This window comes from Ovis aries, chromosome 24 (genome assembly GCF_016772045.2).
Source record: "Ovis aries strain OAR_USU_Benz2616 breed Rambouillet chromosome 24, ARS-UI_Ramb_v3.0, whole genome shotgun sequence".
Classification (NCBI taxonomy): domain Eukaryota; kingdom Metazoa; phylum Chordata; class Mammalia; order Artiodactyla; family Bovidae; genus Ovis; species Ovis aries.
The window spans coordinates 37,257,790-37,284,354 of record NC_056077.1 but is presented as its reverse complement, the minus strand read 5'-3'; the positions used below and the strand labels follow the sequence as shown (position 1 = coordinate 37,284,354).

At 46.9% G+C, this 26,565-nt stretch overlaps 2 protein-coding genes and 2 long non-coding RNA genes across 36 annotated transcripts in view; 2 read left to right on the top strand and 2 right to left on the bottom strand.

The window, feature by feature from the left end:
• The first annotated feature begins 89 nt into the window (after positions 1-89).
• On the top strand, positions 90-22,009 carry TMEM225B (transmembrane protein 225B). Of its 5 annotated transcripts, XM_042240270.2 has the most exons (7): positions 90-504; positions 6,333-7,449; positions 12,873-12,999; positions 16,374-16,584; positions 16,873-17,019; positions 17,717-17,854; positions 21,642-22,009. In XM_042240270.2, the coding sequence occupies exons 3-7, from the start codon at positions 12,931-12,933 to the stop codon at positions 21,812-21,814; spliced, it is 738 nt and encodes a 245-aa protein (XP_042096204.1). In that variant the 5' UTR covers positions 90-504; positions 6,333-7,449; positions 12,873-12,930; the 3' UTR covers positions 21,815-22,009. The 5 variants fall into 5 exon arrangements, with proteins under 5 accessions (XP_042096204.1, XP_011959972.1, XP_027817210.1 ...); XM_012104582.4 differs by lacking the exon at positions 6,333-7,449; XM_027961409.3 differs by lacking the exon at positions 6,333-7,449 and having other exon boundaries at positions 21,625-21,738.
• On the bottom strand, positions 593-15,934 carry LOC132658529 (uncharacterized). Of its 3 annotated transcripts, none has more exons than XR_009598327.1 (3): positions 11,657-15,934; positions 9,945-11,547; positions 593-9,869 (listed from the first exon to the last, which is right to left on the bottom strand). It is a non-coding gene; the product is annotated as an uncharacterized LOC132658529 (long non-coding RNA). The 3 variants fall into 3 exon arrangements; XR_009598326.1 differs by lacking the exon at positions 593-9,869 and having other exon boundaries at positions 11,222-11,547; positions 11,657-13,662; positions 14,787-15,934; XR_009598325.1 differs by lacking the exon at positions 593-9,869 and having other exon boundaries at positions 11,222-11,547; positions 11,657-14,923; positions 15,677-15,934.
• LOC132658531 (uncharacterized) lies at positions 17,700-26,074 on the bottom strand. The gene is made up of 2 exons (XR_009598329.1): positions 25,908-26,074; positions 17,700-22,237 (listed from the first exon to the last, which is right to left on the bottom strand). It is a non-coding gene; the product is annotated as an uncharacterized LOC132658531 (long non-coding RNA).
• ZSCAN25 (zinc finger and SCAN domain containing 25) overlaps positions 25,931-26,565 on the top strand; it is a 28,091-nt gene continuing 27,456 nt past the window's right edge. For 24 of the 27 annotated variants that reach the window (XR_009598320.1, XR_009598319.1, XR_009598318.1 and 21 more), the window contains exon 1: positions 25,931-26,172. The gene's annotated coding sequence lies outside the window, so the exon portion shown is untranslated. The remainder of the gene's footprint in view (positions 26,173-26,565) is intronic. The other 3 variants (XR_009598323.1, XM_027961399.2, XM_060405678.1) reach the window with 1 other exon arrangement.

Sequence of the window (26,565 nt, the reverse complement as noted above, 5' to 3'; positions counted from 1 at the left end):
TGCCTAGATGGCCCCGGAAGTGCGCGCCGAGGAACCCGCGTTTCCGGTCTCTCTGGAGGCCGTGGTGGCGGACGCTGCCGCTCTCGGCCAGCTGAGGGCGTGAGTGTTCGGGCGGGCCGGGCCTGGCCGGCTGTCCGCGGGGCGGCGGAAGAGGGTCGGGCCGGGGGGACCCAAGTGGGACCGGGGTGGGGCGTGCTGCCGGCCGGGCGCTCCCCGCGGCGGGGCCCAGCCTGCCTGCTGGGAGGACAGGGCTCCTCCGACCGACTCTCGGCGGGGAGCCTCTTGGGAAGCGGCACCTACTGTTTCCCGTACGTCTGTCTCCTCTCGCTCTCTGTCCTGAAGTGGCTGCCCCTCCCTTGTGTCGGGTGTTGAAGACTTTTTAGAGAAGACCTTGGCCTTGGAGCGGCACCGGGGTTTGGACCCAGTCTATGGAGAAACCGCCCGAGCAGATGTCCCTGGATTCCCCGTGTCCATCCCCCGAGCAGGAGCCTCGAAAGACCAAGGGTGAGGAGCTGACCTAGCTGCTTTCTTTTTCTAAAGTTTGTCCTTTCCATTGAGGCCTCAGATCAGATGGACGTGCTTAACCGTGCACTTAGAATTACCCAGGTGCGAGACACTGATTTTTTTTTTTTCCCCCCTAAAGCTCTGTTACATGTAAATGAAGCCCATCACTAAGATTTCCTCTCTCAGCACTGTCCATGGCACTAAGTCTTTCGGATCTGTCATTCCCGCACCTGTTAACTTGCTTGGCCTTTGAGAGGCTAAGTAAACTGTTGTGTGAATAAGTGAATGAACCCAGCCAAGTGTGTCCTATATCCCAAGTATCAAGAAAAGACTGGGCTTCTCTTGGCAAGCTGTCTTTCATCATTAGGAAAGATACCTTTTCCACCCAGGATATAAACTTCAAGAGGGTGCCCTGCCTGTGGAGTACAGTAGACAGGCCAGCCACCTGCTGACGGAAAATGAGATTAAACTGTAGACATCAGCATTTAAATTTCAATCTGCTAACCCCCCATTATCTGGTGTGTGTGTGTGTGTGTGTGTGTGTGTGTGTGTGTGTGTGTAGGGCGCGCATGTGCGTGCTGTCATGTCTGACTCTTTGTGACCTCATGGACTAGCCTGCTAGGCTCCTGTCCATGGAATTTTCCCGGCAAGAGTACTGGAATGGGTTGCCATTTCCTTCTCCAGGGGATCTTCCTGACCCAGGGATCAAACCCAGGTTTCTTGTGTCTCTTGCTTTGGCAGGCAGGTTCTTTACTAACTGTGCCACTGGGAAGCTGTACCTGGGAAGCTGTATCTTGGCCTTTTAAAAAAAGTGGATTGGATTATTTAATTGAGGGACAAGGGTTTAGATAAACCACATCAAGGATTTTGAGAAGGGTTATGTTTGGAAGACTGTTTTACATGTTTTGCCTCTAATTCTGTTTTAGGCTAATTTTTAACTCAAGTATTTATTGAATTGTTATTATAAGGTACTGAGACTAAGTTGGAAGAAAACCTAACCCCTGCACCAGCTTAGAGTTGAGTTGGAATAGTTATCTATGAGAAATTATGGGATAATAAACAGTGTAGAAGTTCACAAGAGGAGAGCCTCATCAACTGGATATTGGCCCTGGAGGCCTTAGAAAGCCATATGTTTGGCCTTGAAAGAATTTAGAGTAAGAAAAGAATCAGGTTTTAGGTCAGAAGGGATAGGCTCTTAACACAGGCTCCTCAGTGGTCACCTTTCTAAGGCCAAGTGCCTTATTTACCTTCCTAAAACACTCATTTATTTATATTAGTTCACAGTGTCTCCTGTATACAGTCTATTCTCTATAACCTGGCATTGGGGTCCTGGCATTCAGGGTCCCCTGCAGCGTGATCTGAACCCAGCTTTAAACGTTGTCTCCGTGTTTCCCCACACAGGCTCAGCCAGACTGGTGTATCTGCACAAGGAGATGCCAAAAACACTCTGCTTTACCTGCTATTGTGCCTTTGTGTCCTTTTTCTGCGTCACTGTGGCCTACATCCTCTACCTCCCAAACGACACACATCCCAGTGTCTCATGCATGACACCTTAGTGCAGGGCAGGCTCCTCCCTCAAGCTCCTGAAACAGACAGGTGGCTGCCAGGAAGGAAACACACACATGCTAGAGACATTTACATGGAAGCCTGTAGGGCTTGGTGGTTGACTTGGCAGTAGACATGTAATCACCTTTGTTCCCTTTGCTCTGCTGCTGCTACTGCTAAGTCGCTTCAGTTGTGTCCAGCTCTGTGCGACCCCGTAGACAGCAGCCCATCAGGCTCCACCGTCCCTGGGATTCTCCAGGCAAGAACACTGGAGTGGGTTGCCATTTCCTTCTCCAGTGCATGAAAGTGAAAGGTGAAAGTGAAGTCGTTCAGTCATGTCCGACCCTTTGCTCTAATGCCTCTAAAAAAAAGCCTTCACCACTTGCTGTTATCTTTGTAACTGCCATTCACTTAGCTCAGGGCACCGCTTTTACTCCATCAAAACTGATTATATCCAGGTTGCCAGTATCTTAACGAATGAATCCACTGGACACTTTTTCCTTCAGCCCTAATTTTTTTTGACCGCTTAGTATTTTTATTGACATGATTGCTCTTCTTTGAAACTCCTGTTCTTTGGTATAGGAAGCACCATTTTCTCCTGATTCTGCCTCTTGCCTTCTCAGGGTCTTTCCTACTCCTGTTTGTCCACCTGTTTCTTTCTTATTTTGGGTCACATCTTGCAGCTTGTGGGATCTTAGTTCCCCGACCAGGGATTGAATCTGGGCCCTTGGCAGTGAAACCACCTGTAGCGGATGGAGGTAGAAAGTTGAATGGAGAAGGAATTGTGTGGGGAGATAAATGTTCAGGGAACAGTTCAGAGTAATTGGAGCATGGAGTAGACTGATAAAGGATGACTATAAAGGCAGAACAGTGTAAGATCGTGGAAGATGGACACCAGGCCAAAGAGTTTAGATTTTGTTTGGCAGAAATTGAAGCACATGAACTTTGCTTAACAGGAGGCTAGCAGATGAGCTTGCAGATCAAGGAAGAGATTCTGGTCTGTTTAGTGTGAGAGGTGATTAGAATCTGACTCGAGCATATTAGCAATGATAATAGGAAGGCAGGGGCAAAAAATCAAGAAGTACGTCATAGAAGCAACAGTATTTGTTTACTGAGTGAATGTAGAGCAGAGAAGAGAGTCGCTGGTCACTGTTGCCTCCTCCTGTGTTTTTTTTTTTTTTTTTTTTTGAAAAATGTTAAAGCTACAGGAGAGGTGAAGAATATTATACCAAGTACTTACACACTGGAAGTGTATGTGCCAGTTAGGGACAAGTTGATCTCAAGAGACTGGTATGACAGCTGCCACTTGGAAATCTCGTTTTTAATTATTGGAGATGCTGTAGCTGGTTGACGAATACTGCCCATCTCACCGCCCATCTCAGGAGATGGCATCCCTCCAGCTATTCAATCCAGAGGGAAACTCCTGTTTCTTTCATATCCGTATCCATCAGTCAGGAATCCCATCCATGTGACTGTCAGCATTTCTCTCCAGAGTCCAAGTACTTCTTACTGCCGCCTCTGCCACCATCTTGGTTCATGTCACCATCGTCTCTCACCTGGATTGTTGCTGCAGCCTGGTTGGTTGTCCTGTCTCTACACGTGCCTCCCCATGGTCTCTCTCCAGCATGGCAGCCAGCACGATCCTGTTGAAGTGTCTGACTTTGTCTTCCTTTGGTCAGAACCCTTCGATGGCTTCCCACCTCGCTCAGTGAAAACCCTCTTTACAAGCCTGTGGCCACAGTGGTCTGTGTTCTCTGATCCTCTTTTATGTCTCTGACCTCATTTCTCACTCCTGTCTCTCTTGCTCATTCTGTTCCAGTCACACTTGCCTTCATGAATACCCAGTGCCTTTGCAGTTGCTGTTTCTTCTATTTGTGATCCTCTTTCTCAGAAATCCTTATCTCCTTCAAGTCTTTGCTTAAATGCTGTTTTCTTAGTCTTCCTTTGATCATGGTATTTAAAATTGCATCTCCTTTGCCCACTCTCCCAGGCACTCTAATCCTTGTTCCTTGCTTTTTTGTTTTTATAGCATCTTTATAATCTTTTAACAGTATGTAATTTACATAGTTTGTTGTCCATCTCCTTTAGTAAAATGGAAGAGGATTTTTTTGTTTTGCTTATTGACAGATCTCAGAGTCTGGAACTGTACCTGGCATGTTGTTGGTGCTCAATAAAATGTTCTGAGTGACTGTTATGTGACTTGAGGAATATTTCAAGGATCACCTTCAGCTTCATGGAGGAGGTGATGTTGAACAGGGCTTGAGAGCAGTGAGGTCGACATTCTCAACCACATTGGGCGTGGGCCAAGTAAAAGGCACCTTGTCTAAAATGTCACAGCCATCACATGTTGTGACGAGAGTGGTTCAACAGATAGTAAAGAGGCTTCGTGTGGGGAGATCAGAATGAGGCTGGAAAAACAGGCAGAGGCCAGATCAGGAAGATGGAGAAGAAACCTAAGTCTCTCTCTGTTCCCTCGGAGCTTGCAGTCTAACAGGTAAGTAAACACATGTGCAAGGGGACGTACGAACAGTAAACCAGCAATCCACTCCCACCTGTTAGAATAACTGTTATCAAAAAGACAAGAAATAACAAGTGTTGATTGAGGATGTGGTGAAAAGGGAACCCTCCTGTACTGTTGGTGGGAATGTAAATTGGTGTAGCCATTATGGAAAATGGTATGGAGGTTTCTCATAAAATTAAATATAGAACTACCATATGATCCAGTGATTCTACTTCTGGGTATTTATTCGGAGGAAATGAAATCATTACCATGAAAAGATATCTGCACCCCCAAGTTCATTGCAGCATTATTTACAGTAGCCAAGACATGGAACAACCTAAGTGTCCGTCAGTGGACGAATGGATGAAAACGTGCTTTCTCTTTATACACAGTGGAACATTATCCAGCCATAAGAAAGATGGAAGTAATGCCCTTGTAACATCATGGATGGACCTGGAGGGCATTATGCTAAGTGAAATAAGTCAGAGGACATTACCTCACTTGTGTGTGGAATCTGAAAAATCCAAACTCATGCATACAGAGAACATGTTGGTGTTGCCAAAAGTGGGGTGTGGGGAGTGGGAGAACTGGATGAAGGGCATCAAAAGTACAAACTTACAGCTATAAGGTAAGTAAGTCCCAGGAAGCTAAGGTATAACATGGTGACTACAGTTAGCAATACCATGTTGTGTATTTGAGAGTTGCTTATAGAGTAGATCTTAAAAGTTCCCATCATGCACACAAAAAATTTTAAAACCAATATCCCAATGGAATGTATAGAAGAGGACATATCTGGAGGTGGAGAACAAATATAAATACGGTTCTCTGATATCAGATAATTACTAAATTCCTTAAAGACAATGACCATTCCCTACTAAAATCTGGGTTGCATGTGTTTTACTTTGATTGCTGATGGAAATGATACTACATTGGATATTCCTCAGCACCTCCTTCTTCCAGGAAGATTACTCTAAGCAGAGGGCCTTCTTTCTGTAACATACTGTACTTCAATAAGTCATATTTAATAAGTAAAACTTAGGAGGAGAAATGTATTATAGTAAACAGATTTTTTTCCATTGTCTCCTTTAGATACAACTAGGGTGCAGAGTTGGTTCTTGTTGGTTCTCTTAGAAATAGATATGAAAGAGATATGGAATAGAGCTGAAATAGATAATGGAAATATTTCTTGCTATCCCATGCTTCATATTTTAAGCATTTCCTCCTATTCTCCCCCTCTCTTTATCAAATCCTCTCAGTTGGCACCATTTCTAAAAAGGTTCCTCTAAGGTCTGATTATGTTACATTTGTGAGTGAGCATGTGAGCGTTTGTCTGTGGAGACAGACAGCAGGAATGAGGAAGGTGCTGGCCTCTGGTTATGAGGAGTATTTCCTGTTACCATGGTGACAATCCACGTGGCCAGGATACCATGTGGACAGAACCTTTGCGTGAAGTTCTCTTTATCTGCGCAGTCCCTGCCTCTCTCCATTCAGAACCCCTAGCATCACCCTTCCTGTGTTCTGAAAATCTCACTTTCCTCAAACTCTGTTTTCCTATTCTGCTAATTCCAGTGTACTTGTCTAATTAGGTACTTCATATATAAATTCTCACTTTGGTTTACTTACCACTTTCTCCAAATCTGCTCAGCTTGTGTCCATTTTCCCCCTGTATTTCGAGGCCATTTTTCATACTTTTTTGAACCAAATACCCTGGAATACTTTAATCATTCTGTTTCCCACCAGGAGTTTTTACTGTTACATATACCTTTTTTGTATTTTCTGTCAGATGGTGAGACCTGGACTGAGGATCAATTAATTATAAAGCAGAAAACTCTTGAAGTAGGGACACGACTACATGAAGGAGATGAATGTGAACAAAACAAACATGAGGGACCCTATGAATATGGACGAAACTTCAGTAATATGTCAGACTTCATCCAGCAGTCATATGTTCTTATTGAAGAGAAATCTCAACTGTGCAATGTTTGTGGGAAATTATTCAGGCGGAATGCATACCTTATTCAGCATAAGAAAATCCACACACAAGCGAAGCCTTACAAGTGTCGTGAATGTGGAAAAGCCTTTGGCCATAGTTCAAATCTGTCTCAGCATCAAAGAATTCATACCGAGGAGAAACCCTATGAATGTGATGAGTGTGGGAGGGCCTTCCGGCGCAGCTCACACCTCATCCAGCATCAGGTCACCCACACAGGAGAGATGCCTTACCTGTGTAATGAGTGTGGAAAAGCCTTTGGCCGGAGTTCAAGTCTCCTCCGACATCAGAGAATCCACTCTAGGGAGAAACCCTATGAATGTACCGAATGTGGGAAGGCCTTCAGCCAGAGCTCACATCTAACAGAACATCAGCGAGTTCACACCAAAGAGAGACCCTACAAGTGCAGTGACTGTGGGAAAGCTTACAGTCGGAACTCACACCTTGTTGAACATCAGAGGGTCCATACAGGAGAGACTCCTTATGGCTGTAATGAGTGTGGGAAATCTTTCAGTAGGAGTTCACTCTTTTTCAAACATCATAGAATTCACACTGGAGAAAGACCCTATGAGTGCAGTGAATGTGGGAAGGCCTTTAGTTGCAACTCCTACCTCATTCAGCACCAGAAGATTCACAGTGGAGTAAAATCTTCCAAACATAAAGAATGTGGGAAATCCTTCAAGCACAGTTCATACCTTATTCATCACCTGGGAACCCATACAAGAGAGAAACCATAAATGAAGTGAAGGTGGTAAAGCCTTTGGTCAGAGTTCGGCTCCAACATCAGAGAACTTGCACTGGGGAGGAAACCTTTGTAGAGAATGTGGACTGTTTTCAGTCATAGTTCACCTCTTACTAAGACCTGAGAATCCACACAGTTGAAAAATCTCTTATGCATTCAGTGCATTAGGTAGAGTTCCCGCCTTACTCACCATTGGTCAGTTCATGTTGGGGGAATGGTGGGTATGGGGAGAGCCTTGCGGTTTGTCGGAAAGGGGCGTGAAAGGGGTAGAGTGACGCAATAGAGGGGGTGACTGAAATGGAACCTTTAATTTGCACTGCTTTTTATTTGATCTTGAGGATCTACATCAGAGGGAGATTCTATGGTTTGTTTTTCAAATCTCTACAGTCATCCTCTGAAAACAGGATGAGTTAGGTCCACTCCAGGGAAGAACACATCAGGGGGATTCAGACTCATGGATCAGGAAAACAGCAGGATGACCTTTGAAACCAGTAGTTTCCTTCTACCTCACCTGTCCTGTTGGTTGTCACTGTACATGGAAGTGGCTCTTGGGTTTTCTAGGGCCACCATTTTCGTTCCTCAGTATCCTGCAGACTACTGAATCTCTCTTTGTTTTATATGTTATAGAAGCTTTAAATAAATGGGCCAGTTTTCTAAGCCAAATAATTTCTCAGTATCACATGTCATGGGCTTTGCTATGTGTAGAATCCAGTAGACTGAACTGCATGTGTCAGGCTTCCCCTTTCTTCTGTTTTTCAGTCTGTCTGGGCTCTAAGGGAGATTCTTGGGAGAGTTAGCAAGCAGAAGAGAGGCAGCAGTGATTTTGTAGCTCACATGTGATATTGTTGATCTGTTGACTCAGCTCACTGGGGCTGGGCCTGAAACTAGTCTGCCTTCCCCTGGATTCTTCTTTTCCTTCATTGGGCTGTGTGTGTGTGTGTGTGTGTGTGTGTGTGTGTGTGTGTGTGTGTCTGTGTCTGTGTCTGTCTGTCTGTCTCATCATGGTTTTCCTTCTCTGATTGAATTCTAGTCATACACATGCTTTGCTCTCATACCCTTAAAATTTTTTTTCACCAGTTGCTGTTATCTGTGTAACTGTCATTCACTTAGCACAGGGCACTGCTTCTGCTCCATCGAAGCTGATTATATCCAGGTTGCCAGTGACTTAGCTAGTGAATCCATTGGACGCTTTTTTTTAGCCCTAAGTTTTTTGACCCAGGTTAGATGGAAGGAGTGGTGGGAGGGACCTTTGCACTGGGAGTGGAACCAGCTATTGGGTGGGGCCCCTATGAGCCTGCTTATTGATAGGTTCTGGTTGTGTTATATTCAGTAAAACTTCAATTTGGGTAACTTGGGTTTTCCCTTTAGAGCATGGGACCAGGGAAACACAGAACCCAGGGGAGTCAGAACTCTAAAGGTTCTAGCTCCAGCTCACAGGCTCTCCACCGACTTTTCCAGCAGACAGGTCCCTCCTCCCTTGTCTGTCCCTCTACTCTAGACCTGGGAGAGCACGAAAATGCTTCCTGAGGAGCCGACACTTAAATACACCTCCTAAATTTCTGATACTTATATACACTTTCTCAATTTCTGATCATGGGAGGGGCTGGGTTGGCAGTCCCAAGCCATACCTTGAATACAGCCTTGGGCCCCCCGCAGAGAGGCATTTCCTGTGCTGTGGTTGAAGAGGTAAAAAGAGTCTTCAGGCAAAGGGAGATAGGAGGAGGAGGAAGACAAATTTCCACAGTGGCACCCAGAAGTGACTGCTTTCATCCCCACAAAAGCCCATCACAGCCCTCAGGTTGAAATCAACAAGACCCTTCTCATCCCAGCTCTGCCCACTGACTTCTCCAGCCCTCTGTGGCCACCCCTTCTGCCAGACATTCTGAAATTCATTGGGACACAGTATTTTTCAAATGTAGGTTAAGAGCCACTTGGGCGGGGGTGGGGCCACAAAATTAACTTATTGTAATGAGTTGCGACCAGCAAAGGGTAAAAAGAACAAAGGCAGAACTAGAATTGACTAGAAAACATCCATCATAAAGGTAAGTCAGACTTTTGTCCTGTTTGTGCACAATGGTGCATATATACAAAGTACAACATACAATAGTTCTTGCTGGAGAGCAGGTAAAAATCTTTGCACATTGCAATCCCTGTTTGGGCATAAGATTCTGTCTAGAAGGGCATGTCTTCCCTTGGACTGAATTGTTCTCACTCTGCATTTCCCACAGCTTGCTCTACTTCTTTGTGCACTGATCACACTTTAAAAAAATGATTTATCTGTTTGTGCTAGTTGCAAGCTTGGTGAGGGCAGGGACTGTGTGCACCTCACCTGAAATCTGTCATTAGAGAAGGCACTTGTGTTGAGTGGCTGAATGATAAACCCAGGTCCAGGTTCTGGCTGTGTGTGTTCTCAGACAAGGTCTCTGTTTTTTTCTGACTTTTTATCTGATTTACATACAGAAAACGTGAAAGAGTAGACTAATGAACACCCCATATATCCTCCCCTTAAACAGGGTTACCATTTGGCCATATTTGCTTTCTATTCATGTGCTTTTTCCCCCCTGGATCATTTGAAAGTAAGCTTCACCCTGAGTATTGGGTTGGCCATAAGTTTGTTCAAATTTTCCTGTAACAGTAAAATCTGAACGAACTTTGTGGCCAACCCAATACTATGGCATGCTTTTTCTAAGTGATCATTCTTGTACGTAATCACAAGACTATTAACATACCTAAGAAAAAGAATTAAATTCCATAATACCATCTAAAATGTAGTCTGTATTTAGATTTTCCTTGGTTGTCCCAAGAATGTGTTTTATAGCTAGCTTATTTCAAATCAGAAAAAAAAAAAAAAATCAAGAGTCACATTACATTTGGATTTATATCTCTTTAGATTCTTTTAATCTAGAAGAGTCCCACCTTTTTTTTTAATGACTGACTTCTGGAGGAGTCAAGAACAGTTATTTTTTATAACTTTCCATGAAATTGATTTCCTTGTTTCCCTGAGGTGGCATTTAGCTTCCTCCTTATCCCCAACTGGATTGAGGTCTAGAGGCCTGATGATCTACTTCTGGCCAAGAGCACCTCTCAGGTGATGCCTCCTTCATACTGCTGTCACCTCAAGAGGCACGTGACATGAGATTATTCTACCCCAAGTAATACTGTTTGTTTACCGGCTTAAGGGATTGACCGCCAGATCTCTTCTGTATAAAGATACGTGTTTCTTTTGCAATTAGTATTTGTGAGAAGGATAAGTAAGCTCTAGCACCATGTGAAGAATCTATTCCTCCACAGCCTAATGTTTTTAGTAATCGCCCATGATTTTTTAGCAACCATTTATGTGATAGTATGGACATGTTCTTAACCAGGGGCTCAGTTTTTCCATCTGTGAGTGAGTGAAGTCTCTCAGTTGTGTCCGACTCTTTGCGACCCTGTGGGCTGTAGCCTACCAGGCTCCTCCGTCCATGGGATTCTCCAGGCAAGAATACTGGAGTTTGTTGTCATTTCCTTCTCCAGGGGATCTTCCTGACCCAGGGATTGAACCCAGGTCTCCCGCATTGCAGGCAGATGCTTTACCCTCTGAGCCACCAGGGAAGCCCAGGTAGCCTGGGCATAATCATACCAGTGATTTGGATTTGCTGTATAATGACATTTAAAAGTGTGACAGGGTGCGTATGAAGATGCTGTTACAGTCTGCCATAATTTCTCTGTTCTTCTGAGAACACCATCCCTCTTCCTTTTTAGAACGTTCTTTGGCTGCTCCAGATAAGTGGTCTGATATGATCTCTAGTGGCCTTCCTTGGCCTGCAACTGCTTGGAGCGAGGCTTCGGTTCCCAGCCAGAGATTGTGGTAGTACCAGATCCTAGCCACTAGACCAGTGATCAGTGACAAGGGCCCTGACCCTTTGGTTTTGCAGAAAAGAATTACCACAAAGACAGAAAATAGTGAAACAAAGTATTAAAGGGGGGAAAAATACAGTACGTGTTGATAGACTCAGGGAGAGAGAGAGAGTCATTGAGTGGCCCCTCTTGTGGCAGTTTGAATTACTTTTATGGGGCATTTCTTCTGGTTTTCCTTTGGCCAATCATTTTGATTTGCCTGGTCCATATTTGGTACATCTCAGGATCCCCTTGTGTGCGCGCACGCATCTCTTAGCCAAGATGGATTTTACTGAAAAGGCATATGGGTAGGTAACATCCCTTGGCATCACTTCCCTGTGGCCTCCAAGGATCCTTTTCTGTGCATGCGTGGTCGGGGAGATCTTCTGACTGCAAGAAAAGAAATGTGTCATCTGAGCAGGGCCCAGCCTCCTTACATATCCTGCTATTCTTGTCTTGGAGTTTCTGTTTATTAGGAATGAGTCACTAATCGCTTTACCATGGGGGTCTCATCTGCCTCCTTCCTCAAAACCTTCAACTTCTTTGATGATTCTGCTTGGCCTCTGTGGGGCACAGCTGACGCATCCTTTTCAGTGGAGTAGAATGAGCTTGTGACCAGAGCTGAGCCAGTCAGAATCCCTGGGGAACTGGGAACCAAGTAGGGGTGGGTATAGGGTGAAGAAAACATTCTTTTTCCCGAGGGTGAGTAAAAGTGAGGCTGTGAGTCTGGAAATTGACTATTTCCCCCGCCACCTGGAGAAGGATAACCTCTGGGATGGAGGGATCAAAAGCCATCTCTGAGAGCAGGGCAGAGAGGTCTCCCTGGCCTGGCTCCAGGCCTTCCCAACTGTACTCTGCCTTGCCCCACCTAAGTCAAGAAAGACCTGTCTTGCCTGAGGCCTTACAAATTGGGGTCTGAACCTTATGACAGGTAGAATACTGATTATACAATGAGCCTCTCACATGATGTATATTAGTCGCTTCAGTCATGCCTGACTGCAACCCCATGGACAGGCTCGTCTGTCCATGGGTTTCCCCAGACAAGAATACTGGAGTGCCATTTCCTTCTCCAAGGGATCTTCCCCACCCAAGGATCAAACCTGGGTCTCCTGCTTTGCAGGCAGATTCTTTACCATATGAACCACCAGGGAAGCCCTCTTTCACATGATAGATAATCACCTCTCACATGTTAGGTGATTCAATAAATTAATGGTTCATCAGCTCTCATCCTTTCCTGTTGTCTTTGAATATGTTCCTGCTAGTGGAGAGGTGTGTGGAGGTGCCAGACATGGTTCTGGTTCTTAAAAATCTTAATGAGTTATAAATGCCTCTCCTTGGTGAGCTTAGTCTCAAAGCACGGGGAGCTGGTGACTCACCCAGCTCCAAATGTGGCCCCTCTTGCCACACAAACCAGCCCCCCAGCTCAACCACCTGGGCTAGGAGCTAAAGTGCCTCTCTTGGAAGAGCCTAAGTTTAAAACCAGCCCGCCTTGGGAGAGGTGTAGACAGCCATTTTAGCGGAGGGCAGAGGACTGTGCAGGCCAGGGAGGGTTTGGGGGTGGGGGGGTGTGCCTGAGCGCATGCGCAGGGCAAGGGCGAGGGAAAGAAAGACTGGGAATGGGGGGATGGGGGGTGAGCGCGAGGTCTACAGCACATCTCCCAGGCCCTCCCAGCCAGCCTGCTGGAGAAGTCACTATGATCATGCCTTTTTCACAGATGAGGAAACTGATGCCCAGGAAGAAGAAATAACTTCCCCAAGGGCACCCTGCTGGTGATGGCAGAGCTGGCATTCGAATCCGGTGGACTTCAGGGTGCACCCACCCCCACCCCATTCTGCGTACCGGTGAGCAAGGCCTGGACCGTAACCGCCCGGGAGGCCAGGTTCCCCCAGCCATAGGGCCCCGAGGGCTCCGGCTCGATGGGCTCCGTGGGGAGACTGAGCATCCCCTCGCTGGCCTGAGGCGGGTGGGGAGCAAAGGAGGGTCTTGACCACCGGCCAAAGGGCTGTGCCAGCAGCTTGGGCGGGTGTAGGGACTGGAGACCGGCGGGGAGGGGCGAGTGGAGGTGGAGCCTCGGGTTGGGAGGGGGAGGGTGTGAAGGAGGCCCCCCAGGCCAAATATTACCCTTCTGTTGGGAGCCGTGGGGCTGGATCTGGGGCCCAATGGCCAGGTCAGGACCCATCTATGGGTCTGGATAATGTCACTAGGGCTTTGGGGCCACTGAGGACCGAGGAGGGTCGTCAGTGGGAAGGAACCCCTCACCCAGCCTAAGTCACTTTCAGTCCAAGTGACCTCAAATTACTGGCTGGTGGGACAAGTGGAGAGTGAGGCTCCCGGGGGCCCAGACAGTTCCCTTCCTGGTTCCAGCCCGGGATACACTTATCTGGGCTGCGCTGCACCTGGCCGGTGACAGGGCTGCTCCAGCGCTGGGCGCCGGAGCGCAGGGAGACAGACTCTGCCAGCGGGAACCAGGCACGGTGGGCACGCAGCTCTTCCAGTCATTGGCCCTTTTCAAAATAATTGAAACGTCAGTGAGAGTAGATGATAGTAAGTTCGTTTTGTTTTGAATGTTCTTGGCAAAGTAAAAGTTGGCAACCCTCTCCCCTCCCATTCTGTTTCCCTCTCCTCCACTTTTGGGAATCCCAAACCCAGCTGCCGGCTAGTGGTGACTGGTGAAGAGGTGAGGAGATGGGTGGCCGTTCAGGGTTGTGGTCCCTGTGTCCACTCTGACTGACTGTGGCATCCTGGACCAGAATGTTCTTTCCAAATGTTTCTTCATCAGTACAAAAGGATCTGCAAATCCCCCTTTATAGTAACTTGTCCGTGGTCCTTTGAGTCTGGCTTATGTCCCTGGTGCCCAGTTGTCCAGAGCCAGCACTGAGGGCGCCTCCATGCAGAGGCTGGCTTATCCCTGGAGAAAGGCCCGGAGGGTCCTCCTCTCTGGAGAGCAGCTGGGGAGGGCCAGGGGATAGCTCAGAGTCACCTCAGGCGAGGAGGGGAAAGCACTGTACTGCCTGACAAGTTTATGTGTCTCTTCTCCCCAGTAGTTACCCAGAGCCTGAGAGTTCCTGTCTTTTTTCATCCTTCATTCTCCCCGTTGGCCTAGGCTGGGCATGGGGCGCCCAGTAAGTACGCAGTTCGTTTTTGTGGAGTGAATGGATAAAGACTGGTGGCTGGGAGAGTCCAGAGAGTAGAAAGGACCAAGTTGAGGTTTGCAGAAGATGTGGGATTTAAAAGGCTTAAGGGGAAGAGACCTGCCCTCAGGGAAGAAACCCAGACTGGAGATGCTTGGGGTGACTGTGGTGTTCCAGGAATGGAGAGAGTCATGGCGGGTGTGGGGGCAGGAGGGTGGGTGCTTTAGAGACTTTATGAAAGAAAACTTGAGAAGGTGAGGACGGTTGATGAGGTGAAAGTGTGGGAGAAACAGAGAAGGCAGCATGAACTCCAGACTAGAGTGTGGGTGATGGAGCAGGTGATTGAAATGGGGGGGACACTGAGGTCAGTTTAGACAAGTTGAGGTGCAGAGGGGTGGGGGTTGGGGACAGGAAGGGATTCAGAGCATCAGTTGAAAATGTCCAGGGTACTCCATTCCCTGCAGAGGATGGGATCAAGATGCGGCCATGACTCCTACCTGGAGAGCTTTAGAGCCAGGACTCAACTCGCTCTGGTCCAGTGACTTCATCCTCTTAGAGTGAAGGAAACCAAGGCCCTGAAGTTTGGGTGATTCATCAGTACTGCCCGGAGGGTGGAGAGATCTCAAAAGGGTAGCTTTGCAGAGAAGGCAGGATAAATTTTTTAGGTGGGAAGAAGAAAAATTGGGGAACGACAGAAAGAGGAGAGAGTGCTTTAGAAATTTCCCAAGCGCTCCGACAGCAGTCAAAGAGGAGCAGTGGTTAACTCTTCTATAAGCAGTGGATTTCCTCTGCCTTCCGGCTAGTTCTTCTGTTGTGATCAGATGAGCTCGGGGGCTGAGAGGAAAGGGAAGCCCCTCGCTTGCTGTGTGCAGCTTGGAAGCTTGGCGCTGCCAGGCACAGTCTACTGAGGCAGCAGAAACAAGGGCTGTTGTCTCGGGGTGCCCCCATCTCCCTTGTCCTGTCCCTCTGACCTCCGGATGCCACCTTCCTGCACTGCCACATGGCTGTGGTCATCGGGGGCCATCTGGATAGGGCCCACCCTCGCTGCTGCACCCAGGCTTCCAACGACCCTCCTCTCCTCCCTCTCCTTGGCCCTCTCCACCTCATTCCTCAGGGCTGCCAGGCTTGGTGAAGGCAGAGAGGAGGCTGACTAGGTGAATCCTTAATCAAGCACCTGGGCCCTAAGCACTGTGCTTGACGCTTTGTTTGCAGCATGTTACTTGGTCCGCCCAAGAACCTCAATGGGCAAGTGTCATCTCCTCTCTTTTCCAAATGGGGAACCCAAGGTCCTGAGAGTTTTAGTGAGTTCCCCGAGGTTACCCAGCCAGCAAGTGATAAAACTGGGACACAGTCACGGCTTCCACAGCCAATTCCAGCCAGTGCTTACCTTCCATATCACAGGTGTTCCTTCTAGGAAGACATCCTTGATGACAGCTGGTGGTGATGGAGAAGTTTTGCGGGATCCTTAACTGAGGGGCTCAACCTCCAGGCCTAGAGGGAGCCTAGGGCTTCAGGAGGGTCTCTGAAACTCTAAAACTATTTTTAAAAGTTTCTGTGTGCGTATTTTCTGCTAATTTTTCAGCAGAGGACCAGGTGGACCCCTGTCCTCTAAACCCCAGGTCCTGAGGCAAGAGGGCCAGTCCCTAAGTAAAGGCACTCCAGGCCCTGGTTTTAATATCTGCTTGGTCCTCATTCTGAACTCTCCAAGGGCAGACAGTAGCTAACAGCTGACTGGAGAGGCTCTGTGGCCAGTTGTGGGCGGGGGGTGGGGGGTGAGGGTGGGGTGGGGTGGGGCGGGGGGCTATTAAAACAGAACTGAAAAGTTAGAACTTTAGAGCTGGGAGAGGTGGAAATTTTACCAAGGTGGAAATGGAGGCTCAAAGAAGGGACCCCACACACTCAAGATTACCCAAGTGAGTTGGTGAGAGAAAAGGTTTTCTGTATTGGTTAGGCCAGCTGAAGAGGTCTGGATGGTTAATCAAAGCAAAGCAAACATTTCCTGAGCCCCACGTCTGCTGACATGTCCGCGGCACCATCTCCATCACCTGGTGCAGCGTGGGGCTCCCTCACTGTTCCTCCCCCAGGTGATGCTGACGATAGAGGACAGAGATGTGAAGGGCTTCACCTGGGCCATAGCCCCTGCCTTGACTTCTCTGGGCTACCTGCTTATCCTGCTGGTCTCCATCTTCCCCTTCTGGGTGCGGCTGGTGAACGAGGAGTCCCAGGAAGTGTTCTTCAGTGGCCTGTTTGAGAACTGCTTTCATATCAAGTGCTGGAAGCCTCGACCCTTATCCAGTATGGAGGCTGAAGGCGGGCATCTGGGGGAGGGAAGCGGGGCCAGCTTGGGGTTTGGGGGGTGACAGAGGACTGGTGGGGGCAGATAGAACAGAATTGAACATGCCTGAAAGGACATTTTCTCTCAGTCTCTTGGGGTTAGATGAAAATAGGCAGCTGTGCGCTCTACCCGTGGGTGGTCGGAACTTTGGCCCCAGGCCACGCTTGGGGACCCGAGGCTGGCCGGGCTCCACCCTCTGGGCTGAGTGCCGGGGCCCAGCCCGCTCTCCCTCCTGCCCGCCCCTGCAGTTTACGTCATCCTCGGCCGAGTCTCCCTGCTGTCCGCTGTTGTCTTGTCTTTCCTCACCACTTTCATCATGGTGTCCTTTGCATCTCAGCTCTTTCCGAGGACCCGGAAGCACAATTTTGTGTCAGCCTTCATCAGTTTCCTCACAGGTGGGGAGCAGCAGGTGGGCCCCAGCCTTGGGGAGGGGCCCAAAGATGGGGGGATGGTCTCTGTCTGAGGTCAGGAGAGGGACTTTCTAGGGCCCCTCTCCTCTGTTTCCATCTCTGTGAAGTTGCCCAGGGCACAGCCGCCCCCTTCTTGGGGCTCCTCCTAACTGCACTTCCAGAGGGCACAGCTCTCGTCACCTTGGCTTGGCAACATCTCTCTGGGGGTCTTTCCCATCATCTGTATCCTAGCAGCTGTCCTGGAACCTAGTACAGAGTTCTAATTTAATTGAAATATAGACTATAAACCAAATACAAATGTTTCTTGGATGAATGAATGGAAGAGACCATCTCTGCCCTCTAGAACCTTTTAATTTTAATAGGCTGACCAAGGCCCTGCCCTGGGAAGCTCCCATCAGATGGAGGAGGTGGAACGCTCACAGTGGGAGTGTCATGCCTGGGGCCCATCTGGAGTCAGCCCAAGGCACAGGCACAGAGGGTACCCAGGAAAGGGGTTTCTGAGAGGCAAGGCACACAGGCTTTGCAAAGAGTTAGAAAGGAGGGTGAGACAGGTGTGTGGGGTGGAGGTTGTTGGTTCTGAAAGAGGAAGGGGCCCGGGCAGGAGAAAGGAGCCTCACTCAGGTGCTGGAAGGCTGGAGCAGGGGCAGGAGGAGACCAAGGGGGCCTGCCTGTGATCCCGCAGGGGCTTGCGCCTCCCTGGCCTTGTTGCTGCACGCCCTGGAGATCCAGAGTCTGCGGATGAAGCCCAGCCCCCCACAGTTCTCCATACAGTGGCCTTACTACGTCCTGGGCTTCAGTATCCTTCTGTTCATGGTGGCTGGTGAGTGATTTGGGCCTGGCGCCCTCTCCCCGCGCTCTGTCTGGATTCAGGAGCTATGGGTGCCCTAGAGCTGTGCTGCTCAAAACCCTAGTCACATGTGGCTGTTGCTGCTGTTTAGTCACTCAGTCATGTCTGACTCTTTGCGACCCCATGGACTGTAGCCCGCCAGGCTCCTCTGTCCATGGGTTTTGCCAGACAAGGATACTGGCGCGGGTTGCCATTTCCTTTGCCGGGAGATCTTCCCCACCCAGGAATCGAACCTGGGTCTCCTGCATTGCAGGCGAGTTCTTTACCAGGGAAGCCCCCACATGTGCCTATGTAACTTTAATTAATTAACGTGAAATAAAGTTAGAAATTGAGTTCCTTGGTCACACTAGCTGCACCTCACATATTCAAAAACCACATTGTTATGAGCTCAGTGGCTTCCACATTGGGCAATGCGGATGCAGAAGGTTCTGCTGGACGGCACTGCTCTAGGGCCTGCCTCAACTCTGTCCTCCACCCTCCCCCTCCCCATTCCCGTCTTCCTTGACTTTAGAGCCAAACTTGCACATTTCATGTGCTCCCTTACACCATCCTGGTTCCCAAGGCTTTCTATCCCTATCTCTCTAGCTTGAAATCTGTGATCTTATTCCTCATTTGAATCCCTTTTTCTTTACTTATCATCATCATCGAAGTTCTTCATCCCATCTGATCCTAATTGTCCCTACTCCTCATCCTCTTCCCACAATATTAACCTGACCCACGATCATTACCTATTTAGACTCAATTTTATTATACATTGAATATATAACAAAGGGTATATCTGTAATATAAGTAATTATAAACTGTACACCCGTATTTCCACCATATATTTAAGAACTAGCCATATTTTGTCAAATCCATTGTTTAGAAGCTGCTGCTGCTGCTGCTGCTGCTGCTGCTGCTGCTGCTGCTGCTGCTGCTGCTGCTGCTGCTGCTGCTGCTGCTGCTGCTAAGCCGCTTCAGTCGTGTCTGACTCTGTGTGACCCCATAGACGGCAGCCCACCAGGCTCCCCGTCCCTGGGATTCTCCAGGCAAGAACACTGGAGTGGGTTGCCATTTCCTTCTCCAATGCATAAAAGTGAAAAGTGAAAGTGAAGTCACTCAGTCATGTCCGACTCTTAGCAACCCCATGGAGTGCAGCCTACCAGGCTCCTCCATCCATGGGATTTTCCAGGCAAGAGTACTGGAGTGGATACACCCTGATTTTATGTACCACTGAGAAAGAAAAGACTGATGTCAAATATAATTCTAAGGTGCTCATAGCTTGTAGGGCACATCTTTATTTCAAGATGTTAAAATATGGAAAAATGGGCTTGTTTAAATTAATGAAATATGTTAGAATGTTAAGTATCTTTGAAGTTCCCCACTCCCCCCCGCCCCCACCTTGTGGCTCTTCCTTCTCTCACCTTCTTCTCTATCCTGAGGAATCAATAATTCTGAAATTCATGCCAGTTATGTTTACTACATGGTTATATATCCTTAAACAATGTATTATTTAGTTTTGCATACTTTAATATGTTATATGAGTATTATGATACTGTATTTTTTCTTTTGGAATTTGCTATGTTTGATCAAGTGGGAAAAATCTCGAGATTCCTCCATATTAATATGAGGAACTAAGCTTCATTTATTTTTACTACCTTGAGTATTTAATTGTGTAACTAAGCTTTCCAGTAGAAGGAGCATGGTATTTTTCTATGGGAGAATTTTTAAGTTAATGATTCAGTTTCTTTAATGATTACATGACTATTCAGGTATTTTATTCTTGAGTCAGTTTTGCCAAGTTATATATTTCTTTACACATTTTATCTAAGTTTTAAATTTTATTGACAAAAATATTTAAAAAATTTTGTTCTGCATCTGTAGTTGTGTGCTTTTTCATACCTGATTTTTCTGTTTTTTTCATTACTAAGTTTGTCAAGGGTTTATCAGTTGTCTTAGTCTTTTCAAAGAATCAGCTTTTTAGCTTTCTTAAAACAAACCTTGTTTGTTTTCTACATGATTGCTTTTTGCCTCTTATTTTGAACTTCCCTCCCCACTACTTAATTTTTTTGTGTGTTTATTCTTCTGTTCCTTTTTCAACTTTCTAAATCGGGATCTAAGCTCATGAATTATTTCTTCTTTTCTGAGTAGGCATTTAAAGCTTTAATCCCCATCTAAGAATTGCATCTTTATTTGTAGCTCTCATTTTGATGTGTTATATTTTTTGTTGTTCAACTTCAAATATTTTCTTGTTCCCCTTATTACTTCTTTCATCCATGCATTATTTTAAAGTATACAATTTGGTGCATGAACTGAAGCTGAGCAGTGGTATTTCTAGAACATTTTTTATCTCCTCCCTAATATCTTTTTTTTTTCTTTTTGTCTTTTGTGGAACCCCAGGAAGATTTCTGTTAGACCTTAATACTCTGTCCTGCATGTCTGTCAGTTTCTCTTTCATATTTTCTGTCTTTGTCTTTCTGGGCTGCATTCTGAATAATATATCTAGCTACATCTTCAGTTTTATCCATTCAGTTTTTAGCTGTGTCTGATCTATTTAACCTAGCCTTTAAATTTTTATTTCAATTAATCTATGTTATAACTAGACGTTGTATTTTCCTGTAAATCTCATTTTATACTTTTTCCTTATGTTTTAAATCTTTTCTCTAAATATATTTTTATTATACATGTTAAACATACTTATTTTATATTTTGTATCTTATAAGTTTTAAAGTTGAATTACTTGCCCCTGTTTCTTGCTTGTGGTGCCTTGTTCCTTCCTATGTTCTGTGGGTTTTGACTGTGAACTCATTTTCCTTGAAATTTTTTTTTGGAAGATCTTTGAGGCCTGTGTTTAAAGTGTTTCCTTAAAAAAGGACTTACATTTGCTTCTGCCTGGTGCCTGGGTGCACAACGACTACCCTAGGATCCCAGTCAAAAAACTTAGGTGCCACGAGTCCAGCTGCAGATCGCATACTAGCTAGCCTGCGCTTGTGAATTCTGAGTCCATGCAGGCAACTTTGAAGTTCCAGTTTCATGTGGCTGATTCTTACTAGATCCCCTCATTGCACACAGGACCTGGGCTTTCCTTTTATATTCTGTGTCCTGAATGGCCAACTGAATGGAAACTCAGGATCACCTGGGTTGAATAGATGTCTCCAAGGTGAAGACTAATTGTGTGTTTGCTTAACCCTCTAGATTCCTGAAATCATTATGGTTTTGGCTTTGGTTTTCAATCTTACTCTGATGCCAGCTTGATGATATATTTATAAATAGGTTTTTGAAGAAATATTTAGAAGTTTTGTTTAGTGGGAGAGTATCTTGTTGACTGTAGAGCTGAAAATAAAGATTGTGTTTTATCTCAGTCTTAGCCATAATGCAGCATTTCTTATCCAGTCAGGATATCTCCATTTGTTCCTTAATATTCACTCTCCCTTCCTTCCAGTAAGATTCAGAACTTACTGAGAATTTTGAATGGGTTGGGCATGAATAGGCCTGGACTTTGTGTTTGACCTTCCTCTCTGAAACCTGGTTTTCTTACCTATTAATGGTTAGACAATTGCTCAGATGACTTCCAGCACTGGCCATGGTTCCTTGAGTTTATCCATCTATTTGTATGCTTTGTTCGTCAATGTACTGTTTTGCCTTCTGTTTCTGTAAAACTCTAAATTGGAGGGCAGGTGCAGACCAGAGGAATCAGGTCAGAGGAGGGAATTTCCAACCTCGGGGGCACTGAGCTTGATACACTTTCTCTCTCCTGACTCAAGCTTTTGCTGTGACCCAGGTACCATCTGCCTCATCCAAGAAATAGCCTGCCCTAGATGCCATTTGTTGCCCATTTCCCAGAGTACTGAGGACACCCAAGAGATCTCGTACCTGGAAAACCTGGATAGTCTGGGAGGAGAACTGAGCTCCACGCAGAAGGAGACGCTGCTGAAGGAAGAAACCATTATCTAGACCCAGACAGTCTGTGCCCTGCCCTTCGCCAAGCGGCGTGAGTGCACACGTGCCAGTGTGTGCGGCTCTTCAGTCTCCACCAGTCTCTGCCTTCTGATGAGGCTCTTGAGCGTCAAGTCAACCCCTCCTTCCCCCTACTCACAGTGATTCTATCCTGCGTGTGTTTGATATTTGTTAAACATTTTTTGAATTCTTCCTGAGCTTTCTGAGTGATTTTTTTTGGACAAGTGTTTTGAATAAAAAGAGGACTACTGTCTGTTAATCCATACCTCCGAAAACAGACAAGAGAATTCCCTGGCGGCCCAGTGGTTAAAACTCCACTCTTCCACTGCAAGGGTCACGGGTTCCAGCCCTCGTCGGGGAACTAAGATCTTGAGTGCTATTTGGTATGGCCAAAAACCAAACAAAACACCAGCTTGCAGCCTAGAGGGCAAGAGGGGAGGGAGGAGTATCAGGAAAAGACCAAATGATACAAGGTTTTGTAAAATAAACTGAACAGAGTATAACCACAGCAGAAGGTGTTTGAGATAGTGACATTAAAAAGGGTTCCCAGACAAAAACTGTGACTCAGTACAGGGAACTTTTCTCATGGCTGTGTTGGAGGGAAGGGCTGGGAGTGGTAATAGGTGGAAGCTTCCCCAACACTGAGCTCCCAGGTCTGGGAGTCTGAGCCTAACAAGTCTATGCCTTGGGAAATAATAGCCAGGTTAGCCAATCCACACATGGGCACTGAGCCTCTCAGTAGAGCCAGAGGCCTCTTGCAGGCACCTCTAAAGTTGCCCCTTAATAGTCTGGAGGTGCTTTCATACTGGGGAGCACTCTGCTCCCAGCTACGCTGGTTATAGCTGGGGAGAACACATGCTTTGGCCTTCCTAGATGGTGCTAATGGTAAAGAATCCATCCCTGGGTCAGGACTATCCCTAGGAGGAGGAAATGGCAACACATTCCAGTATTCTTGCCTGGAGAACTCCATGGACAGAGGAGCCTGGAGGGCTACAGTCCATGGGATCACAAAAAGTCCAACAGGACTGAGCAACTAACACTTTCACTGGCTTCTCATTGCCTCCAGGTCATCCATCACTCTAAGTACTTAGCTCAGCCACCTGCTGTAGTGGTTGTGAGGGTTTGGGGAAGCCACCAACACCCACTGGGTTCCTCATCATGCTCCTTGTGTTGGGGTCACCTGACCTCACTTTTGGGTCCACCCAGGAAGTCTCAGAAACTTGTGTGCAGGTCAGGAAGCAACAGTTAGTACTGGACATGGAACAACAGACTGATTCCAAATAGGAAAAGGAGTACGTCAAGGCTGTATATTGTCATCATGCTTATTTAACTTATATGCAGAGTACATCATGAGAAACGCTGGGCTGGAAGAAGCACAAGCTGGAATCAAGATTGCCGGGAGACAGAGATAAATCCACACACATATGGACACCTTATCTTTGACAAAGGAGGCAAGAATATACAATGGAGTAAAGACAATCTCTTTAACAAGTGGTGCTGGGAAAACTGGTCAACCACTTGTAAAAGAATGAAACTAGATCACTTTCTAACACCGCACACAAAAATAAACTCAAAATGGATTAAAGATCTAAATGTAAGATCAGAAACTATAAAACTCCTAGAGGAGAACATAGGCAAAACACTCTCAGACATAAATCACAGCAGGATCCTCTATGATCCACCTCCCAGAATGCTGGAAATAAAAGCAAAAATAAACAAATGGGATCTAATTAAAATTAAAAGCTTCTGCACAACAAAGGAAAATATAAGCAAGGTGAAAAGACAGCCTTCTGAATGGGAGAAAATAATAGCAAATGAAGCAACTGACAAACAACTAATCTCAAAAATATACAAGCAACTTATGCAGCTCAACTCCAGAAAATAAACGACCCAATCAAAAAATGGGCCAAAGAACTAAATAGACATTTCTCCAAAGAAGATATACGGATGGCTAACAAACACATGAAAAGATGCTCAACATCACTCATTATTAGAGAAATGCAAATCAAAACCACAATGAGGTACCACTTCACACCAGTCAGAATGGCTGCGATCCAAAAATCTGCAAGCAATAAATGCTGGAGAGGGTGTGGAGAAAAGGGAACCCTCCTACACTGTTGGTGGGAATGCAAACTAGTACAGCCACTATGGAGAACAGTGTGGAGATTCCTTAAAAAATTGCAAATAGAACTACCTTATGACCCAGCAATCCCACTGCTGGGCATACACACCGAGGAAACCAGAAAAGAAAGAGACACATGTACCCCAATGTTCATCGCAGCACTGTTTATAATAGCCAGGACATGGAAACAACCTAGATGTCCATCAGCAGATGAATGGATAAGAAAGCTGTGGTACATATACACAATGGAGTATTACTCAGCCGTTAAAAAGAATTCATTTGAATCAGTTCTGATGAGATGGATGAAACTGGAGCCGATTATACAGAGTGAAGTAAGCCAGAAAGAAAAACACCAATACAGTATACTAACACATATATATGGAATTTAGGAAGATGGCAATGACGACCCTGTATGCAAGACAGGGAAAGAGACACAGATGTGTATAACGGACTTTTGGACTCAGAGGGAGAGGGAGAGGGTGGGATGATTTGGGAGAATGACATTCTAACATGTATAATATCATGTGAATTGAATCGCCAGTCTATGTCTGACGCAGGATGCAGCATGCTTGGGGCTGGTGCATGGGGATGACCCAGAACGATGTTATGGGGAGGGAGGTGGGAGGGGGTTTATGTTTGGGAATGCATGTAAGAATTAAAGATTTTAAAATTTAAAAAATAAAAAACTAAAAACTAAAAAAAAAAAAAAAAAAAGATTGCCGGGAGAAATGTCAATAACCTCAGATATGCAGATGACACCACCCTTATGGCAGAAAGTGAAGAAGAGCTAAAGAGCCTCTTGGTGAAAGTGAAAGGAGAGTGAAAGTTTGGCTTAAAGCTCAACATTCAGAAAACTAAGATCATGGCATCTGGTCCCATTACTTCATAGCAAATAGATGGGGAAACAGTGGAAACAGTGGCTGATTTTATTTTTTTGGGCTCCAAAATCACTGCAGATGGTGATTGCAGCCATGGAATTTAAAAAAGCTTATTCCTTGGAAGGAAAGTTATGACCAACCTAGACAGCATATTAAAAAGCAGAGACATTACTTTGCCGACTAAGGTCTGTCTAGTCAAGGCTATGGTTTTTCCAGTAGTCATGTATGGATGTGAGAGTTGGACTATAAAGAAAGCTGAGAGCTGAAGAATTGATGCTTTTGAACTGTGGTGTTGGAGAAGACTCTTTGAGAGTCCCTTGGACTGCAAGGAGATCCAGCCAATCTATCCTAAAGGAGATCAGTCCTTTGTGTTCACTGGAAGGACTGATGTAGAAGCTGAAACTCCAATACTTTGGCCGCCTGATGCGAAGAGCTGACTCATTGGAAAAGACCCTGATGCTGGGAAAGATTGAGGGCAGGAGGAGAAGGGGACGACAGAGGATGAGATGGTTGGATGGCATCACCGACTCAGTGGACATGAATCTGGGTAAACTCCGGGAGTTGGTGATGGATAGGGAGGCCTGGCGTGCTGCTGTTTATGGGGTCGCAGAGTTGGACACGACTGAGCGACTGAAGTGAAATGAACTGAACTGAAGCAAATCTGAGCTCAGGTGCCGGCTCCTCCAGGAAACCTTCCCTGACTAGCCCCAGGGTAGAAGCCTCTTATGCGTACCCACAATGCCCGGGTGCTTCCCTCCGTCACCTTCTGACCCTAAGCCCCGCACAAAGCACCGGAGGATGCAGTAAACATGTGTTGACCGACTGGTCTCTAGTCTAAAGTGCCATGAGGGAAGCGCTTTATCTCTCGGTGTGTCTGGAGAAGCGTCCTTCCCATTAATGGAGCGCAGATGCAAAGCCACGCAGGCGCTAAGGGCCCCGCGTCGGTGAGCCTGAACGCAGGCAGGTGGGTGGAGCCTCTGGTGGTCCGGCGCGCGCTCCCGAACGGTCCCCAGGGAAGGGGGAATCAACGAGACGCACCGGCCTCCAAGAGTCCTAGAGAGGAAACGGAAGGGGCCCTCCCTTAGCGTACCTGTCTGACCGCGTCCGTCGCCCACTTCCGGCTCGCCGCGGGCTGGGGCGAGCCTACCTCAGGTGTGGGGCTGTGAGGGCAGGCGAGTTTGAGTGGCGGGGCCGAGGTGGCTGGGGCCCGGGTTCCGTGCTGTGGGGCTGCTGCGGGCGTTGGCGGTGGCGGCGAGGCTGACGCTGAGGGCGGCGCGTCTCCCCGGAGCTGCCTCCCGCAGCACCGAGGCCTTGCGGGTCGGGATCCCGGGGGCGCCGCACGGCGCTCGGCTCAGGTAGGAGCGAGGTTGGTCGCGCCCGGCCACGGTTGGCTTAACGGGGGAGGTCTCCAGAACCCGGATATCTTGAGCCGAAGCAGAACCCTCTGAAGAGTGAAAAGTGGTCATTTTAGAACGAGAAGCTCATTGAAAGAATAAAAAAGTGGCGCCTTCTATTTGTCAAGTGCTAGAAGCAAAAGATGAGTGAGTGAGGGCTTCCCCCCCGCACCCCTCGTCCGGTCAATACGGCATCTTAGTTCCCAGGTACGGATAGAACCCGTGCCTCCTACAGTGGAAGCTCAGAGTCCTAACCGCTGGACCGCCAGGGAATTCCCCAGGATGAGGACATTTCCTTACCAAAGGGAATCTTGTAGATGGAGACACACGTATAAGCATTCGCACTATAATGCG

Excerpts from the sequence above, each read along its gene's own strand:
- TMEM225B (XM_012104582.4), top strand. The coding sequence starts at position 12,931 with ATGGCAGAGCTGGCATTCGAATCCGGTGGACTTCAGGGTGCACCCACC. Across the intron at positions 13,000-16,373 it reads CCACCCCATTCTGCGTACCG|GTGATGCTGACGATAGAGGA; the intron begins GTGAGCAAGGCC and ends TTCCTCCCCCAG. Across the intron at positions 16,585-16,872 it reads GAAGCCTCGACCCTTATCCA|TTTACGTCATCCTCGGCCGA; the intron begins GTATGGAGGCTG and ends CCGCCCCTGCAG.